Here is a 15,813-nt window from a genome sequence, read left to right as displayed (position 1 = left end):
AAAATAACAATAGTGACATAAAAACCGAATTCTGAAAGACATTATTTCTTTAAGCGTATGTTGATTAACATTTAGATATATTCTATTTTACCTACATTCTTTGTTGAAGTATGATAAATTGCCTGATAGAGACAAATGATCTCAGCTGGACCAAGATAAATACCTGACTGCACTTTAATCTCAACGTGCTGCTTATCCATCCACCAAACTCGTGGGCCATCCAGCTATGAGATCATGGGTTTGTGTCATTACACAGTCGGCATTTGATAAACGATCAGCTCCTAATTACAAATGGCTGGTTGTGGTTTTGTGAAGTCATCTCTTATCTGGAGCGCTTCGGTTATTACTTTCCTGCTTCCAAGGTGTTGGATTAGCTGCCTGACAGTGTGCCCCAAACGCAGGAGAGAGAGAGAGAGAGAGAGAGAAAAAATACTGTCTCCATTTGTGAATGAATAAAACATCAAAACAAGTCCTTCCATCTGTTGTCATGGCCAGGCCACATTGACTCTGCTGTCAGTCAGAGCTAGTGGTACCACACTCAGCTCTCTCACTGTTTCTGTCTTTCTTTCTTTCCTTCTCTCCCTCTCTCTCTCTGAGTGATTCATAGGTGCTAACATCAGCACCCCTGCTCCTCACTCACTCAGATTCCCAATGCTCCTTGTCATCAAATCCTCTTCAGTCCCTGCTGCATCCCTCATATCATCCCTTCTTTCCCTCTACCAGCATCCCTCCCTCTCTGTCCCTCTGTCATCCCCATATCAGTTCTGTCTTCTTGTGCCTTCAGTGGAGAGTTTGCAGCCTTACTCACAACTGATTAGTGTTGCTATTTGTTCGTGTGTGTACTGCTGAAGTGGTATTTTCACCATGCTCACATAGGATGTGGTGGTTTTCATTGTTTATGGACCCCATCATTGCAGAGTGCAGTGATAGACTGATCCTGATTGGTTCTGATTTGCCTCTAAATGAGCTGTTGCGGCTTCATAACTTGACTCCTCACAAAGTCAGATGTCAGCATTAACTGTCTTTATTGCTCCAATAAGTCCCCAGCTGCTCACTGTCTGTGTTTCTCTGAGTTTCTCTCTGTCAACCACACAAACACACAGAATATTAGAACTAAATCACTCTGTTATGCTGTGTGTCTGGTCAAGAAATTAGTTTTGTAATTTGCTATGAAAGACATCCTTATGTTATATGCATACATAGTTATAAGGAAGTTTTACAGTAACAGTTAACTTTTTTATTTGACCACAGTTAAATGTGTTAACTTCACTTTCTTTTAAGACCACACTGATTATTTTCATTATCGTTTGATTTGCAGAATACAGTGAAATTTGCTAGTTTATGTGAGGGGCAGCTGTTTTCAACTGACTTGTTTTATCTGAGGCAGGATAATTTATTTTTCATTTTTTCAGGGAAGAACTCAGAGGAGGTGCTGACCTCCAGCAAAACTTTATAATACAGTTGTTGTTTTGTCTGACCAAAAGTCCAAAACATAAATAAATTCAGGTTTTTATCATGGAAAAACAGGTTTTGTGTTTCGAAAAAAAAAAAAATCCAGGTTACTACAGGACAGTGAGGTACTCTGTGATGCACTGAGGTGTTCCTCAAGGGCCTGTGTTTGTTCCCACAGGAAAGGAGGAGGAGGTGGTGACTGTTCACCCTCGAGCCATGTTCATCCCACAGAAGGGTTGGACCTTCCTTGCTGCAGGTAGGACAGTACATAGACTCAAAACATATTATTTTTGGATGATCTTTCTTCTTTGTATACATTTCCCATAAATATTTTGTTTTGCCACAAAAAGTTTGAGATATACTGTAAATGATTTACATTTTTTTAACACCTAAAGAAGTTTTCAAACTATTGCTGTGTAATAACTAACTCTTGATTCAGCAGCTGCTCAGTTATGTCATTGCATTCACCGCTGAACCAGCCACGAGCTAAACCTAAGGGAGCCAAAAAGTTCCTGCAATGCAGTTATAACATTAGTTCTGCATTGTAGAGGCTTGTGAGCATCTGTTGTATGTATGTGTAACTTTAAAAAAAAAAAAAAAAAAAAACCCTTATGTTGACACGACCTCAGCTGGCATCATGAGGTCACTTCGGGGTGCAGCGCCGGTCCATGCTGTGCAGGCAATGAGGGCAGAGCTGGAACACTGTCAGCTTGGGAGAGCTTTGTGGGGAACGCCGGGTGTCTGCTGGCCCTGACAGTGTGTCGCGCACTTACATAACCAGGCAGATAAACCAGGGTTAGCAGGAGGACAGCAGCAGGATAAGAGCGAGGATCCCACATATACACACACAACGTGGCAGCGATGCACAAACGCGCGCACACCATCAGTCCAACACATGCCCACGCAACCGCACACGCGCACACTTAGAGACAAGGTTGCCATGGAAACAACCCCTCCTGGGGAGCCCTCGCCCAGTCATGTCCTCCAATGTCCTTCCCAAACTGGAACAACTGCTGTGTGTGTGTGTGTGTGTGTGCGCGTGTGTTTCAACTACTATCACTTTCCAGTGTCCCTAGAAAAAGTTCAGCTTTGAGACACGTCAAAAGGTATTATGTATCTGGACGTTACTTTCCTGTCTGTGAAAGCATTTTGTGTGTGTGTGTGTAGGGGGGGGTGTGTAGGGGGGGTGTGCTGCAGATTTGGTCTTGAGTGTGTGTTGTGTTTCTGTATTGATCCCACCCTCAGCAGAATCCACATTATGGCTTTGTTGAAAAAATGCAAGGCTATCAAGTCTGTTTCACCAAAGAAAAAACAAAATATTCTGTACGGTACATTTTGTTTTTGAAATTTGGAAAGAACACCCTTCCTGTCCTCAGGCAACCTGCGTGATGTGTTTGTGTGTGTGTGTGTGTGTGTGTGTGTGTGTGTGTATGTTTGTTTATATTTGCAGTTGCCAACTCAGTTATTTTCTGTTGGAAGATATCTGCTGGTGTGAAATGAGAACAAAGACAGGCTTAATTCCCCCACCAACCCTGTTAGTCCTGTTAAAAACATGTGGTTAAATTGCTTTTAAATCAGTTTTTCAAATGAATTTCTTTTAGAGCCCTAGTACATAGTAGAAAATATATGCAGTATATTTGTGTTGTTTTCATGCAGATGACCTTTGAATAGCAAGGTTTTCTGATTATATACTGGACAAAAGAAAAGCCACTTGAAAATCATCATTCTTCTCGATCAGGTTTTCAGTAACACAAATGATTTGACTCTAAAAACTGGATGGTGTAAGCTGAAGTTGAGGGTAAATTAAAATGTTAACAGCCGTTGCATAATGTGCTTTGTTATCACGACAGCAGTCATTTTGGAGAAGCAGGCCTAATTTTATTTCATTGGTGGAAATCTCATTCATTTCAATTCAGCGGACATGAGCTTTTTTCCGGCCTCTGAAAAGAAGAGTTGTTCATCTGTGTGTGTGTATGACAATTGAAAATTCAGCCTGACTCATCTAAGATATGTTCTTACTCTTTTGTTTCTACATATTAAACGTGCCCTGTGGAGTTTTCCTGTAAACAAACAGACGTTGTGTTTACATTCAGTGTGTCTCACTGTGTGTATCCTTGAGCTCTAACTGTTTTTGCTATCTTAATTTGTGCAGTGTTTACCCAGATGTTTGCTAGCTTGCAGTCTTCTTCCTCGCCTTTTTTTGGTACATTGCTACATTTTTCTATATATTACTGCCACCTGTCGTCAATCACAGGAATAACACGAAACCAGCAGCAAGAATGTATAATGTTATGCCCATGTTCTTATACGTGCATCTGTGTGCAGGTGCAAACAAAATGGAGCTGCACTCCACAGGGAACCTTTAATTCATGGGGGCTGGAAAAAAAAAAAAGATTTACTGAGGTTGAGATTAACGACTGCTTTTCTGGAATAAATCCTGACTTCGTTTGAAGTCAGTACTTCATATTTTGGTCAGCTCCCTCCTCCAGTCCTTCTGGGTTTTAGGAATGAAATACACAGTAGAAATGGGATTAATCCCCCCCCCCCCCCCCCCCAACAGACTTTAACTTTCACAACCTAGTCCAACCCTTGTCACTGGTTGATTCATTCTTCCTGGAAGCTTCTCTAGCCCAACCACAGCCCACAAGGGACATTTCAGATTCTCAACGTGCAGGTTTTATTTGAGCTCTAAAGCTTTTATCCATAACCTTCATATTCTATACTGCAAAGCATTACTAAGGGCTGTTCAGAGTACTGTGGGTGGTGGCGTTAAAAATGTATGAGACATGGCTTCGTCCCCTCAGAATCTTAGTACACTGTCCAAGCAACTGCAGGAGCTAGTACCTACTTATTTATTGTTTTTAATATCTGAAGGCTGATGCAATACATTCCCCTGCACTGGACATTAATGCTGTATAGAAAATTGAAAGGAACATGAAATTTAGAGTAGGAAAGTAACAAAGCTACAAATAATTATTTAGTTTTCATTACAGATCAATTACTGTTATTGTAGTTAAGTTATTAATAATTGCGATTATAAATATAATGAGAAATACCCACCGTCATTAAGTTATCAGAGCCCAAAGTGATGAACTTAACATTATTTATTTTGCTTGTAATCAACATTCAGAGTGTTACAAGTGCTACAGATTAATTAATAGTTAATAGACTAATTAATCTGACCTGACTTAGTGTCTAAAAACCATGTATTCTCAGTTATATAGTTTCAGTTGAAAAGTGAAATGGAATTCAACTGCTCTAGCACGAGGGTCAGTCTATAGAGAGCTTCCTGTAGGTTAGAGTTATTCCTGTATGGATCAATGCAAGGATTCTTGGTTGTGGTGTTTCTGTCACAGGCACAGGTAGAAGCAGGCCTTGAAGAAGACACGTGCAAAATCATGCGTTCATGTAATCATCTAATCTCTGTTTCATGAACACATGTTTTCCTTTTATTTGAATCCATCCCAGTATTCTCCCTTCCTTTCTATTTCTGTCATGCACATATGCATGAAGGAAAAAAAAAAAACAGTCTCTTTCACACTCTGTCTTTCTCTCTCACACACGCACATACACACACACACAGATCCTGGTCAGCAATATGTTTCTGAGGCTCCCGGCCATGCTTGGGGGAAATGTGATCGGGCTCATAAAACATTGATGGGAGGATATCTTTAGAAACTCCCTTCTTCACCTCATCACAACCAAAGCCATTCGTCTCTTTTCCTCCGTGTCTCACCTCACCATCACCCAATCCATCCCTCTGGAGTCTCTCTCTTTTTCCATCTCCCTTTTTTCCCCCCTGCAATCTATGTCTGACCTGAGTTAAACGGTAAATAGAGTTTGTTTTAACCTGCAGAGTCCAGGGAGTTTCTTTCTTTCACTCTCCCCCCTCACAATACCATCCACCCATCCTTCATCATTCTTTGCCGCATTAGCAGAAACCTGTTACAGCTGGTTGCTTCATCCAGACTGAGACAGCATCTCTCATCCCCCGTCCATTTTGAGTCGTTTTTCCTTACATTTAGTAGGATTTAATTTGATTTTCAAGCAGCCCAGCAGAGGAAGAGATGTGTCTGGGTGAAATGGCAATAATGGAATGAACTGCTGTTGCTTTGTGGGTGCAGATGTAGGTGTGTGTTTGTGTTTCCCTGTGTGTATGTGTGACTATGTCTGGAGAGATGTTTCTGTTTAGATCTGCCAAGCCGACAGGAGAACTGTAGACCTGTCAGTACAGGACATGTCACCCTAACACACTGTCACCTGCTACAAAGATATGTGTGTGCGTTTTTTTTTCTCAGTGTGCCTGTCCATGTCATGTTTTTATGTGTGTCCGTCAGTGTGTTTTATTTATAGTCTCTGTTATTTCTTTGTTATCTCTCTGCTAAAAACTATAAGCGTTCTTGTGTCTGCTCTGCAATTACCCGCTCCTGTCCTCTAAGGCTTCAATTCTTTAACAAAAGATGCATCAATTTTGTCTAGAAAGTGTTTGACAAAAATAAATAAGTTTGATGACAACAACAAGAAAATGAATTTACTGATTATTTTTACATAAAGTGAAAGTTTTAAATAAATTTGTGAGACCCTTTCCTCCCAGATTACAAAACAATGTGTCCCTCTTGGCGCACAAGTTTTACTTCCAGTGGGTTTTTACTGTGAGGAGTTACGTGATACTCACCATAGTTAGAGGTACTGCCTAAATCTAAATCCGGTTCAAATTAGATTGTCAGGGCTGATAAATATGCTGAGTGTCGCTGGATCAAGTGTCCTGAGTCACACTTCATTGGCTGGCAGAGTTAGTTCAGTTTCAGTCTAGTAGATGGCAGATGCTGGCACAGGAGCATTAAATACGTAACACATTTATTGCAAATAAAGCACCACGTTTTTCAGGCATCTAAAACATCACTTGAAAGCATCATGTTTTTTTTCGTGGCACTAGGAAAAGAGGGACAGTTTCTCTTTAGACCAGAACAACCATTTTACTCTGCCATCAACAGAAATACAGAGACATTGATACTAATTTCTTTTCTGCGGGCTCTTGCTCTTTTGCTCTCACCGTTGCTATTTGCTGTTGCTCTCCTCACCTACACGTATGACTTACAGCTGAATACAAGTATTTGACACCCACTCTCTGTAGGTTAATCAGAGATATTCTGGGAAATGTTGGAAGTGACAGGTTGAGGAACAGAGAGCGCAACAACATTGTAGTTGCAACAGCATGAATAACACCTCCCATGCACTGAATGTCTCAGATTAATTACAGTGTTTACGCTAACAATGCGTGAGTATTTAAGGGTTCACTTCTTGAATTCTGATATTTCCTTTAAAGCCTCACTTGGACATTTTTTTCTGCACCCCACATACCCTGTATGTGATGGTGATTTTGGATGTAAAATCAGTGTAACATGTCACCAAGAAGGTTTTCATATGTGTCAGACTTCTGCCAGGTGGAGCTGCGTCTGTTGGCTCATCTCTCCTCCGACCCTGAGCTGCTCCGCGTTTTTACCAACCCCCTGGCCGACGTCTTTGCCATGCTGGCCTCTCAGTGGTAAGTCTCTCTCACACACACACACACACACGCACACACACTGGTTCTCCCCTGATATCCTTGCAAAGGCCAGTTGATCCTCCGCAGGGTTCCTCCTCCCCTCTCTCACTCCCTGTCTATCTTTCTCTAGCTCCCTCACTTCAAACACACTAATAACCTTGTTGCCATGACTACCATGCCAACTGCCTCACTCGCGTCCTCCTTCCCGTGTACAGGACACCCCTGGGCCGCTCGCCCTGGTGATTACATTGTTACGTTTTGAAGTTGTGTATGTGTGTTTTTCTCCTACTCTCTTGCTGCCAGTGTGTGTTGGTGTTTACACTTTTCAGTGTGCGTGTTTGGTGTGCATTGTGTGTCCCGTTGTTGTGCCTTTACACTCGTCATCTATCTCAGTCAGGTGTGTGGCAGAGGGCGGCCTGTTGAACAGATTACCTGGTCACACAGACAGTAATCACAGCTCCACTGAGGCTTCACATTGTTTCTCTTTCATTATCTCTCTTTCTCCTTTAAACAAATTAACTGGTGTCACTGCAGCTCTGCTGGGATTACTCCTCCTTACTCTATTTCTCCTTCTCCTTCTTTATAGTTTTTCTTTTTTTTTCTTGTACTTGTCACTGTGCTTTTATTTTGAGTTTGCCCTCTCTGTCCTTCCTCTGTTTTTTCTTCCCCCTTATTCCCATCTCCCCCTCCTTTTCCATCACTCTTTTATGTGGTAATTTCTTTTACTCATTTGTCCTTTCTCCCTGGCCACAATTTCATATTGTGAACCAGTAATGCCAGTGAGCCCTCAGTTATTGTCGTTGAAATCATGTTTCTTACCAAACTGTTGAATGAAGAGAAAGAAAGGTTTAGATCAGAGGAAGAAAAATGTAAAAAGCTTTTTTGTATTCACATTATGTTCCCCTGCTACAGAACAGGTTCTTTGTTTCTTTGAATATTATTTAGATTATTTAATATGCAAAAAAAAAACCTTTCTTTTGAAGCTGCAGAGAACAGTGGAAAACACTAATGTGTAACAACAACTAACCAACACAGGGGTTTGTTTCAGATCCAAAATGTGAGATATACCTGATGAAGTTAAACAGTCTTTGGTAGATGAATGCTTGTCCAGCAGGGGGCAGTGAAAATCCAGTATGGATTTCCCTCACCCAGATGCACAGTAGGGGGAAATTATCACGTTTGGGTCATCCATTGGAGGTCATAGGTCAACATTTACTCCTACCTTTGGTTTAACAGAGAAGTGTGTATTTGTGACTGTGAGAGAGAGACAGACAGTGAGCATTTCAAGCGTAATTACCTCATTTTTAAGAGTCGTTATCCTGAGGCTACAGGCATCAAGACATCTGACATCATGAAACACTGGAGTGTTGAAGCTCACCAGACACATCTGTAATGTTTTCTGATTGTGTATTTGTGTCTGTGTGTGTCTGTGTGTGTGTGGGATGCACTCTCAACACTGATGAGCGTTGGCAGCTCCCTGTCAGCCCCTCCAGAAATGCCACTTTGCAGACGTATCATCCCACCCTGTCTGATCCCCAGTACTACGGCTGTCTGCAAGTCACATTACATAACTGTCTCTGTCTGTCCATCCCTGCCTCTCACTCTCCTCCTGTCCCCTTTATTTTCTTTAATATTTCTGTCCCCTCCTACTTTATATCCTTTTAACCTCCATACCTCACATTGTTTTGTTTTTTATTTTTGTTCTTATATTTTATACTCTTCTTTTCCTTTTATCTTGATTTTTGAAGAAATCTTTTCACCTCTACACCATTTTGTTCACCTCTGAACATTATTAAGAATGTATGTATATTTTCATTTAGTGTAGATGCATACACTGTTGTGTTAATCAGCCCCATGGTGACTGTTTTTGAACTCTTGTTCTGGACTTTTCTTGAGCTCTTGTTTGGTGTCTTTGGTTTTGTTTACTATTTCCTGTTTTATTTTGAAATCCTGTTCCCTGTGTATCTGTTCCTAATTTGCTTCCTGCCTTTGTCCTTTTCCCCACCTATGTTGATTGTCTGCCCTGCCCTAATGTGAATCACCTGTTGCCAATTACCCTCAGTCTCCTTGCTTCTCTGTCTCTTGGTCACTTGGTCTTTGTTGCTCTGTCGTCTTTCCTGTGTTTGAACCTGTGGTCCTGTCCTAGTTTGTTTCTGCTGTTCTGCCTGAGTTTATACCTGTTGTTAGTTCATGTGTTTGCCTCCTGTGTTCACTCCTCGTTTGGACATACTTCTTTTGCTGTTTTGTTCGCACCATGCATGAGAATAAAGATGAATGAGAACTGATGCAGACTTTGCACCATGTAAGAATCCCTGAGTTTTCCTTAAAGTTTTTTTCTTCCTGTGTTTCATTCCTTTGTGGATGATTTTTGATTGCTAGAGTTTTGTGTTCTGGCCTCATGGACTTTGCATGCCAGTGGGGTTTTTTTTTTTTGTTATGAAAAGACATTGTCAATCATCAATGTGTTTCTTTGTCTCTCAGGAAGGGGCTGAGTGAGGGTGAGGTGACCTCTGAGGATCGGGAACATGCAAAACGCATTGTCTACTCTGTTGTGTACGGGGCAGGTGAGTACAAACACACACACACACACGCGGGCATGTTCTCACAAAGCTGTGCGGTACAAATTCTGGGATAAAACACAAGCCAGAAACATTGGAAGAAAGAGCCTGGTGTGGGGTAATGATGTGATTATTTTATCTAAGATTTCAGGTTATCAGTACACAAAAATGCCCAGTGATTGTTTCTGGGACATAGTGCTTTTCCTGTGTTACTTTCATGTTGCGGGAACATATTCCTGGTTCCATGCAGGAGACAGAGAGAGAGAGCGGAGGTAGAGGGGCAGTGAAAGAGAGAGAGCGGAAAAAAGTAGGAGGAAGATGAATGTTTAATACACCCTTGTGGCCCGTAAAGTGCCACTTGTGATGCATTTATGGTTCACACATATGCATGCTCCTGTGAACACACACACATACGTGTACACATGACCAGAGTGACACAAGTTGGTGCCATGGGCAACTGAACAAATATCTGTGTGCTTGTGTATGTTTATGTGTTAGTGGACATGTCAGATTATTGACAGTGGATCTAAAAGGTTACGAATAATAACTGAGTGTTGGTGTAAGTAAATATGTTGTGCTGTCATACACTGCTTAGTGTATGTTGTTTATCTCAATACAAAACAGGCAACTGCCCCTTTGTAAACAGTAATCCTGCTGCTATAGATTCGTTCACTGTGACCCAGACATGATATATCATCAAAACAGAACATTTACTGTTCTCCCTGAAGACAACATCATGACAAATCCAGAAAATATGTTTAATTTAATTAACCAATCAGCAGTGACCCTAAAGCGCATGGTTTGCATCAAAATCTGGATGTAGGGAACTGGGCCAGTGGCTGTCTCTCACTTGGTCTTTGAGTATGTTGAGGAGCTCAACAAAATCTGATGCTCTCAAGCTGATGATGGAGTGCTCTGTGGTATTTCTACTTTAGCAGGTGTCTGAGCTCAGCGGGGGAAAACAAACACAGTCAGTCACGCACAGATGAACGATGCAGTTCTAGGAATCTCAATAAACTTCAGCTGTAATAGCCAATAACACAAATGTGTGAGAGCTATTCATTTGAGACATGGGGGGGGGGGGGGTTGCATGCAGGGACAATTCACAAAGCAAAAGGTCAGTGCTAAAAATGTAGAGAAAATATGGAGTGCACATGGACATATAAAAGAAAGTGACAGAGTGAGATGCTGGGAATAGTAAGGCAGATGTAGAAAATGTAGGCTAAAGGCAAAAAAGAAAGGGGGAGGTGGTGGAGGAGAGAGTAATGTAGGGGAAAGGGGAAGGGTGAAGAGCGGGTGGGGCTGAGAGAGAAAGAGGGGAAAATGAGAAGAGGAACTGAAGGAGCTCCTGATCAGCATAGACAGACAGCTCTTCATGGAAGGATGCGTTGCCATGGATACCGAATACTAAAAGGAAGCTTTCTGTGCGAGACAATAATCAGGCCAGGGAGGAGGGGCAGAGCAGTGCTATGGACTCGTGCACACACACACGTACGTTTACACACAAATAGGTCAGCAAATAAGACGGCCAAGCAATGATGTCGGAGGGAAATAAGTAAGATGAAGGAGGTGAGAGAGAGGTGTAGTGTGCAGTGTGAAAATAAAGATAGAAAATAGAAATTAGCTAAAGTTCTTTCATCTGATTGACCCGATATATATATTTTGTCAGTGGAGGGCTTTAGTGATGGAAAATATTTAGACTAACAGTATCCACAGCCTTTTTACAACACACACACATTAACAGGAAGGTTGCAGCAGCAGCAGTAGTAGAAGAAGAGATGAGAGAGGGCAAACTGAAAGGACAAAAGAGACTGACAGGGGCACGAGAGGAGCAGTGGAGGCAGCGTCAGTAACAGGGGTTAAAGGTCACTCCCTGAACTGACCTCATTCAGCAGGAATGTAGGGCTTCACACACACGGGAACACACTTATCCAGATTCAGTGCTCTGTAGCATCTACACAAAATCTACACGGTGACTTCTGTCTCATTCTCTGTCCCCTGTTACACACAGCAGACACATATCAAACTCAGTGGCCCCGAGCTCAACACACACAAAAACACAACCAGCCAAACTGCTGAAAGGGCCATGGTCAGGACACATTTCAGCCACTGTGTACCCACCACACAAACAGACATGCCAGCTTGAATTAATTCAGATGTCTTCATCCTCTTACTCTGAGGCTGACTTTCTGAAAACTTTCATTGCTGTGCTGTTTTTACCAGGAAGAACACCTCAGTACAAGACTCTGGGTACTGATCTCACCCAAAGCAACTTTTAGAAACTAAAAATTAAGGTTGGCTTCTCATTAGTTCTGACCAAGTAGTGAAATTATGACAGATATTTGCATGTTGCAGTTTTTATATATTGAATTTCAGTGGTTTGCTTATGATACTGCGTGCTGCCTGTGCATGGTTTGAGACAAATAAAAATACTTTGAATAATAATTTGTCTGATTTTGTTTTTCTTCAAAAAAGTTTCTCATTAAAAAAATCTTAAAAGCAAATCTGCTCCTTCGCCTTCATTGAAAAAAATCCAGAATCTATGTGCAAATATTTCTCATTTCTAAAGTGCCATGTTTTTCAGTGGAGATGTAATTTTTTTCACATTGTACTTGTGTAAGTTGGACCACTGTGTGTGTGTGTGCGTGTGCGTGTGTGTGCGTGTGTGTGTGTGTGCGTGTGTGTGTGTGTGTGTTTTTCTCTTGTCTGGTGGTTAATGTGAATTTGCTGGAGACTACTGTCCCCCCCTGCTTACCCTCGTACTAGCGCTCAGGCTGTTTGGCTTGACATTACTCATCACCAACCAAACATCAACACACACACACCCCTCAGAGCTTAAAACCATGACCACACAGACACACACACACACACACACACAGTAGCTGTGGCACCCATTAGCTCACCCTCTACACTCCTGTATCGATCCTCTAACCTTATAGCCCGCTCTTGTACTCCTGCTACAGGCTGTACACTTTTACCACTTTCTGGGAAAGCACATGAGTACACACAGATCAGCCTGTGTGTTCTTCACTTCATCTTCACTTTACACACACACACTCACTCACTCACTCCCCCCTTGCAGTCTTGCCCTGATCTTTGCCCTCTCTGCTTTTATCTTGTCCCCTTCTATCTCTCACCCCTCACTTGGCTCTACTTTTTTCTCTTTATTTCTCTTACCCTCTGGTCCAGCTTGTCCTCTGTTCACTCTCTGCCTTTCAACTTTCTTCTCTTCCCCCGGCCTCTCCCTTCTCGTCTCATGTCTCCTCAATCAGCCATGATAAAAGTAGTTTTTCTCCATTTTAATCCCCTGGTTAGTCATTTGTCACCTCAAGGTCTTTTGCATTAAAGTCATTCGTGATGCAAATCATCACAGAACACTGATTTTACAGGCATTGTTTAACATTTTAGAAAAAATATGCCTAATTGCTTTCTTGTTCAGTTAGTTCAGAAGATTAATAGTAAATATAAAGCAGCCAGTTAGCATAGTTTAGCACAAACAGTTTAAACATCTAGCCACAACGAGTATTCCCCCTGCAACTTGACTTAGTTAATGAGTTCTAAATGTTGTTTCCTGCAGGTCGTGAGCGTCTATCCGGGATCTTAGGAGTGAGTCCTCACCAGGCCAGCCAGTTCCACGACAGCTTCCTCCAGACCTACAAAGATCTCCAAGCCTTCATCCAGAGGACCATCCAGCTGTGCCACAAGCAAGGTCTGTGTACGTTCATATATGGTGTAGGAAGTGTTTTTAATTTATCAGATTAGAAATTAGGGTCGGGGTCAAAGTCAAGCTGTGGAAAATTCGGGGTTAATGTTAAAGATTACAAATAGGTGAAGTCAGAAAGATGTCCCCACAGATATATTAAGAAATGTGTGCGCACTGGGGTTAGACCATCCACTTTTGACATTCACTACATAGTTTGAATTTCTTAAGCATGCACACATACACACCCAGTTACTATGGATTTCTATGTGTGTGTGTGTGTATGTGTTTGGCTGAAGAAGAAGAGGATGTGCTTGCATTGGCAGGAATGAGACAAACTGCCGTGGGTCAATACATGAGGGTGATAAGGTGGGTGGAGGGGTGGAATGGGAAGGGGCTGATGGTTCAGAAGGGACACTCTATTTATATTCTGACTGAACTGCCAACACAGCACACCTGAGACTTGAACGCGCTCACAGAAAATAGTGTAAAGTCTGCACTTTAACCCTCATTGCGGTACATGAGCCCACGGTCGACAGGCAGTCAGAATGCACCACAACAGATCCTCCAGCCTACGACACGGAGGACCACGTCTGGGTTAAGGCCTCTGACTTGTGATTTAATCTCACCTTAACATATATTGTGTGCTGCATTGACTGTCCCCTTGCTAATAAAAACACTGATGGCTTATAGTGTAAACCAATTACAACCTAATCATATTAGAAGAGCCAGTGACAAAGAGCCAATTGTGTCAGTGTCGACCTTGGCTGCTCTGCTCTCAGGCCGCTGCTGCATGGAAAACTAGGTCCTTAGTCATTTTATCTTGTATAACAAGTGTTGAAAAATAACCTTGTGTTGTGGTAAACATCAAGAATTAGGTCAGGGCAATGGATGATTTTTTTTTTTTTTTATGCCAGCCGGGATGCAGACACCTTCGTCACAAACACTGACCCACTGTCGCGCACAGACAGGTGCTCCATCACCCACGGCAACCTATCACCGGTGACACGCCCCGCTGCCCGCTCGTCGCCTCCCTTTTTTCCGGCGTCTGCTTCCTAATCGAGGCAGTGTGATGGACCCGTTCTTCCAAAAAGGCTGCGCACAGATCACAGTGGAAGCCTCCTCGTTCTCAGGGGCAGAGTGATGATGCGCCAAACAGTCGGCTTTAATTCAGCTCATCACCATGGTGATGCTCCCATCGGAGACGGTGCTGGGATTTATCTGCCCTGCTCGTCCCACACTCTCTCTGTCTTGCTGTCCCTCAGCCTGTCTCACTGTCTCTCATTGTTTCTTTTCTCTCTTCTTCTTTGCATTTTCCTGTCTCTCTTCCTTTTACTCTCCCTGCGTCACTGTTTTAAAATCTCTTTTCCCTTTGTTGATCCCTCTCTCATTCCACAGCAGAAATTTAGCTCATCGATATAATAGTCTTCTGTAGTCTGTGCTGGCTGAGAGGAGTCGTACAGTATCACACTAGATTCACTGGCTGTTTTAGCTGCTGTGCTGTGACTCAGAGACCAGAGATTAATCTGTGCTGTGGCTCGTTGTCCACTCTGCGCTGAGTTTATAGCCGATTGGTATCTGATACAACCATATTTTGGTCAGATCTGGTGGATGCCGGCAGGCTGAGCAGACATGAGGTGAGCAGTGCAGGCTCAGTTACGGTCATATTTGTTGGAATGGGTGGTGTAAAGGTGAGGTCACTGTCACAGTGTGGGTGTAATGGCAGAGAGAATAAAAAGAAGATAAAGCCACAGGGTGTAATGGAGAAAGTACAAAAATATAACAACCCGGAAGGAAAGGCTCAAATTGAGGATAAAAACATGAATAATTTGGTAGTTTTTATTACAGAGATGACAGTACATAGACAATAAATGACTTCTTAGCCGTAGCTACTGTGGTTGTGCGTCTCTGAATGGTCCACACACTGTTTGACGCACACTGTCTTTGATATTAAAACGAGATAGAGCCACCACTCTGGGTAAGCCTGTCCTGTTGTTCTTCATGTCATGCACATTCCATTAATGCTCTAGGGATGAATGCCATACCTTCACTTAAAGGCTGCCTGAGATTTAAAAAAAAGGAGGATTTAAAGAATAAAAAAAAAGAAAGACAACAGGGGGAATCACAGACATGAAAAACGTCTTCTGAAGGCCACAGCAGGCACAGGGAAGCCTTGATCTGCACAGATATGTAAACACCCTGCTGTGCGAACACTCACACATAAAAACATCCTGGCTGTGATGCACTGTCAAACTGTTCATGCACATTTCAGCTGCAAACTTCAGAGAATGGAGCTGGCAAAGAGTGAAACGGGTTTTCAGGACATTAAATAGCATGTTTTGTTGGTTTTTAATTAAATCTGGCGTGGAATCATTAATTTACCACAAACATTATGATCATATCATCACAGAACAACTGAAGGTTAATAAATGATAAAACTGACTTGTTGCCCAACAAATGTACGACCACCTTCTCCTGCCTGAACCTGAAAAGCACTGTTGTTCGCACCACTATGAAAAACACACACATTCCAGTATGGTTCACAGTCATACCTGTCC

At 42.3% G+C, this 15,813-nt stretch overlaps 1 protein-coding gene across 1 annotated transcript in view; it reads left to right on the top strand.

Moving 5' to 3' along the window:
• Positions 1-15,813, top strand: part of poln (polymerase (DNA directed) nu) — a 36,078-nt gene that overhangs the window by 17,233 nt on the left and 3,032 nt on the right. The window contains exons 14-17 of the mRNA XM_041031804.1: positions 1,631-1,708; positions 6,886-6,997; positions 9,479-9,561; positions 13,133-13,264. Coding sequence (XP_040887738.1) covers positions 1,631-1,708; positions 6,886-6,997; positions 9,479-9,561; positions 13,133-13,264 — 405 coding nt within the window. The remainder of the gene's footprint in view (positions 1-1,630; positions 1,709-6,885; positions 6,998-9,478; positions 9,562-13,132; positions 13,265-15,813) is intronic.

Source organism: Toxotes jaculatrix, chromosome 23 (assembly GCF_017976425.1).
Source record: "Toxotes jaculatrix isolate fToxJac2 chromosome 23, fToxJac2.pri, whole genome shotgun sequence".
NCBI lineage: Eukaryota > Metazoa > Chordata > Actinopteri > Toxotidae > Toxotes > Toxotes jaculatrix.
This window is presented reverse-complemented; position numbering and strand designations above follow the sequence as displayed.